The sequence below is a fragment of the Habropoda laboriosa genome, unplaced genomic scaffold (genome assembly GCF_001263275.1).
Source record: "Habropoda laboriosa isolate 0110345459 unplaced genomic scaffold, ASM126327v1 scaffold210, whole genome shotgun sequence".
NCBI classification, from domain to species: domain Eukaryota; kingdom Metazoa; phylum Arthropoda; class Insecta; order Hymenoptera; family Apidae; genus Habropoda; species Habropoda laboriosa.
The window spans coordinates 26,397-31,568 of NW_017100373.1; the positions used below are offsets into that span (position 1 = coordinate 26,397).

General features: G+C 36.5%; 1 protein-coding gene across 1 annotated transcript in view; it reads left to right on the forward strand.

Annotated features, from left to right (window-relative positions):
• The first annotated feature begins 1,567 nt into the window (after positions 1-1,567).
• The window catches only part of LOC108574881 (potassium voltage-gated channel protein eag), a 28,515-nt gene continuing 24,910 nt past the window's right edge, over positions 1,568-5,172 (forward strand). The window contains exons 1-2 of the mRNA XM_017937532.1: positions 1,568-1,702; positions 2,036-2,168. Of these exons, the coding sequence (XP_017793021.1) occupies positions 1,568-1,702; positions 2,036-2,168 (268 nt within the window). The remainder of the gene's footprint in view (positions 1,703-2,035; positions 2,169-5,172) is intronic.

The following is a 5,172-nucleotide window of genomic DNA, read 5'->3' on the forward strand; positions in this document are numbered from 1 at the left end:
CAACACTTGTAGAATCCAAACCGACTGACACTTGTAGAGAATTTACTGTAAAGAAAAACGGAGGCAGAAATGCGAACAGGCTGGCTGCATGTTTTGACAAACAGGCCGAGAAAATACGGCTGTTTCGACTTCAATAATAAAGAAACAGCTGCTGTTCTACTAAAAAAACGAAAAAAAAAACGAATACTTTCAACCATTTCTACTTGAAACAAGAAATTTCTACTTACATTTAGAATATGTACGAACATGTAAAAGAATTGGACATTTGATTCGTAACTTTATGGAGACTTCAAGGCAATTCTCACGATTTTTCAACGGCCAACGCAACTGGAATAAACGTTAAAATGGCCGTTGACAGTTTTCAAGGGGTTAGAATAGTCCCAGCAAGTGGAAAGCGACTATAGCACTGAAATTTCCACGAGAAAAATTATCATCAGTGTTATTCAGTTCCTTTTGAGTAAGTCTAATTGTTGGGGTCGCGTAATGTTCGATGCTTAAGTGCCGAACCGGTACGCGAGTTTAATCACACCTTGATTTATTCAGTGTGAAATGCTAAAAAGTAGTTTTATTTGCAACAGAGTGATACTTGAGGTGATGTCGCCACTAGACAAGACTTCCAAAAAAGGACGCGCTTCTGCCTCGTTTCCTTAGTTTTATCCGCTCGGCCAGTTGCTGATTGGTGGCCGATTTCTTCTGGGGGTTGTAGGTGCTGACTCCTCATTGGAGGAGGTTTTCCCAGGGGGTGACCTCTCCACGGCGGGTACGGTACGCGCGACAGGACCGGTACCTCGGTCTGGCGGCCAAGTGTAATTGAACAAGTTTATGACGATAATCCGCCAGACCGAGGGTTCGTCGCGATTTCTTGCCAGGCAACACTAATTCTTACTTTTATTTTCAGGGAACAGTTTGAAAATTTAAATTTAAAAGAATAAAATATTTTATGGGAATTGAACTTTAGTTATTATTTTTATTAGTATTGTAGGAACCGAGGAAACATTTGAGGGACCTAACGGGAATCGAACCCGTTGACCTATGGCTGACAAAAGCCATGGGGACTCTGTGCAGTACGCCAACCTTGCTACATATTTTCCATCATTCTTGCTTCTATAGTCGGGTATGGAGGCCCCGATCCCACAGTATTTTTATTTTTACATATGAATCTCACTTTTTATCTTCATTCCGTATTAATCACGAGATGAGAATTTTTAAAAAATGAAAAATTCCATGGAAGTGGTGTTTCAACATGAAAAAATTGTCATTGTACCTTTTTTGCACAGGTTTCATTTTTTACTTTTATTCACAGACATACTTCAAATACGAATTTTAAAATATGAACAATTTCATGGAAATTAAGCTTCAATAATTCACACTCACTTTGATTTTAAAAGCAAGTTTAAAATATGAATGTTAAAAGATGAAAAATTCTATGGAGGTTAAATTTCAATAAAAAATATGTTGTTATTACTATCCTTATCCTTTCCACACTTAGAACACCTATTTATGTGTAGGATTTGAAATAGGAATTTAAAAGAGGCAAAATAATATCTACTGTACATTATTGTAGAAAATGATCAACGCGTTTTTCTTTTTTCTGTTCACAGCTGATAGCAGTTTTCTCCTGGCGAACGCTCAGATCGTCGACTTCCCTATTGTCTATTGCAACGAAAGCTTTTGCAAAATCTCTGGTTATAATCGTGCCGAGGTAAATAGCCTGTTCTTCATAATCGTCGCACCCCTAAGCTTTTTTTTTTTTGTTCTGCAACGACGCTTTGCATTCAGATTTATCTTTTCAATTTATTCCCACCACTAAGCAACGATAAACTTTGATATTGAATTCTTGCAAACGAAAAAACTGCAAAGCATCGTCGAGTAATCAATTTATTTTTCCTTTTACAAATCAAAATATCGTAACGCAAAAGGTTATAATTATGAAAGGAAAATTAAATAAAAATATATGTACTAATTTAAACGTAAAATTTAAAAAGATTTTGAAATATGACGGTAACATTTTTTGTTGTACAATGGTTATTAATAGGTTATGCAAAAGTCCTGCCGCTGCGGATTCATGTACGGGGAGTTGACGGACAAAGAGACGATCGCCAGGATCGAGGAATGCCTCGAGGGCCAGATTCACGATCAATTCGAGATCCTGCTGTACAAGAAGAACAGTAAGTAGCCCATCACCAGACTTTTACCGCATGGAAGAAGCTTAAGTGTGGTGTTCGTGGCTTCTTTCTCCGTTGGGATCGACGATTTCTAAATATTTTGAAAACATTTAGATTTCAGTCAAATTTCTATGAATAAAAATCACAACAGAATTTTGACCCAAATTAAGGTTAACCCCTTCGGGGACAATTTTTTCAAAGTTAGAAAAAATGTAACGAGTTCACCTGTTCCTTGAATTTGATTAAATATAACACCTTCTCTACGCATAACCTAATAATACAGTGAAAAGAGTTTCGAAAGACGCGTATCTCTGTATATGAAAAGAATGAAAAAAGCGTCGAGGCTATTTTGGCAGAAAAAGACAGGAGAGAAACTAGGCTCGAAAATACAGAGGAAATCGTCGATTCCAGGACGAAATAATTCGGACAGAACGCCTCGAGGCACGAGATGACGTATAATCATTGTGCATGCTCGACGCTGGTCGACCACCGAATAACGTGAAGTTGTCTGCATTCATCTGTTCTATCGTCGACTGCGTCGGCTTTCAGTACATACTTACGTGTTCGTTGGTGTCGCCTGATTCACGCAGACTCGCCTCGTGTATCAGTACGAGTACTTACATTTTACAAAAAAATGAAAGAGAAAGTGACAAAAAAAGCAACAGAGTCCCCGTGTTGTTGCTGTTAGCTCATTTCATATATGAACTTGCCATTTCTACGTCTCTATTTCAGTCTCATCGTCACGACGCTTGTTACGACTATACAGACTTTCTTCTGTATAATATACAAAGTATCTCATTTATAATGAACACATCTAAATTATCTCCGTTAATAATGAAAGTAAGGAGAAATGACTGCGAGAAGTTTATATGGTTTCAAGACGTATTCATTTGGTGATGGATAAAAAGAGTTTCCTCAAAATCATCATGAAGATCATTCCAAGATCACAGACATTTTTTTGGACTAAACTTCCGGACACCATTTTTTATTTTAACTTCTTTGCATCTTCTGATAGTAGGGGAGACTGGGGCTAAAAGTTACAATTTTAAAATGACCGACAAAACATTAAAAATGACCGAGAAATAATGTAGTTATTCTCTTCACTGTGAACTAATCTGTTGTTAAATTTATTGAACTTTAAGATTCCGAGCTTACATTTAACATATTGCAATTAGTTTTTCGTAGGGAGCCATTTATTTGCAACTCGGCAAACTTAGGATAGGTTGTTACAAAGAAAATGAAGTTGCTTTTCAGTGAAATATTTCAATTTCTGATGAAATAAAATACAATTCTATGAATAATGTTTATTTATTAAAGTTCGGATCAACAAAAATATAAGTATTATCTTTAAAAAAAAAAAAACTAAAACAATACAGACTGATTCACCTAACTTGACGACCTGATTGCTCGTAAACAATTCGCTGTACGAAATAATGTTTGAAACAAAAGTTGCACGATTTCAAGGGGAGCATATGTTACAATAATTTTTCTTTTTACATTGTTTTTATACATAAAGGTCACCATGATTTTTTTAAATGCAACACCCCGTACTTCTTTCCGGAAATTAAGAGAGCGTTAAAAGCTGAGTAAATAAATATTTAGGTGTAATATGTCTAAAATGTGTATTTATTGAGATATTTGCCTGTCCGACAAAATACTCTATTGCTCACGGGTCAGGTATACAACCGACCCCAAACCAGCGGAACAAAGAGCCCCAATCGACACACTCGGCAATTTATGTGAATATTCTGCTTATGTATTGAAATAGTCTAATAAAAACTATTGCAACGTGTTCTTAAATGTCATTCGATCCATAAGGACGAAACAATTTATTATTTCGACGTTATATAATTGAAATACACGAAAAACTAATGAACGACAAATATGTATTTTTCTGTACGTGACTTAGGTGGTTGCTTATAACCACAAGATTCGCTGTCGCAGATGCTATTAAAATGGACAGAGTGGCATGATCGACTCATATGGCGAAAACAATTGAAAGCACAATCCTATCTCTTTTCGTTTTAAAGTTATAACCATTGTAACAACTTACCTCCGTAACTTTTAGCCCCAGTCTCCTCTACTCGATGAATAGAGACGAAATATAATAGTTTTTAGTCTAGGAATCCATTGGTTCAAAAGTTATGCATTTTTAGGCTAGATACACACTGTCAATCCGTTCTTGGTTTGATCAAATATTATGCCATGGTTCAGATCGTACATATTCACCCTAAGAGTAACGTTCCGATCACAGTTCAATCTCGTCTCAGAAACAATCCTTGGAAAGAATATTTTGCTGGAACGAAATCACACCTGACCGGAACTGAATCTAAGTATGTATACAGGGTGTCCCGTAACTCTGGGAAAATCCGGAAATGGGGGGTTGCTGGGGTGATCCTGAACAACTTTTTCCTTATCCAAAATGTGGTTTGAAGCTTCGTTTTCGAGTTATTAACGAAAAACACTGGCCAATCACAGCGCCCGTAGAGCCAGCGCTCAGGGACGGGCGAACAGAGATTTCACCCGCGCGCTATCGTGAACGACGCGTACGCGTGACTTCTCGGTTACCGATCGCTGTCAAAAAAATTTGACTTTGCACCGCTATTTTTATAAGGCTTAGAGAAATGGTTTTTTACCGTCATTCCGACGTTTGTATAAATTTTTGAAAAAACTTCAATTAGTCGGAATCGCGAAGAAAATAGCGAAGTTCGTTTTTACAACTTTTATATCTGAGCTAGTAATGAAAATTTAAAAAATACGTTTTGTAGATCTATGTCAATGACACACACGCTGAAAATTTCATCGAAATCGGTTCGCGTAAAACTAATAAATCTGCAGATTCTTACATCTTTCGATGCCTGTCGCTTGTTTCTCCATCCATCGATTTTGATAAAATTTTCAGCGTGTATATCATCGACATTGATCTACAAAACGTATTTTTTTTTTTCATGAATAACAAATAAGTCGTTTAATAACTGTGTTCGATACTTTTATTCGTTATCTGAAA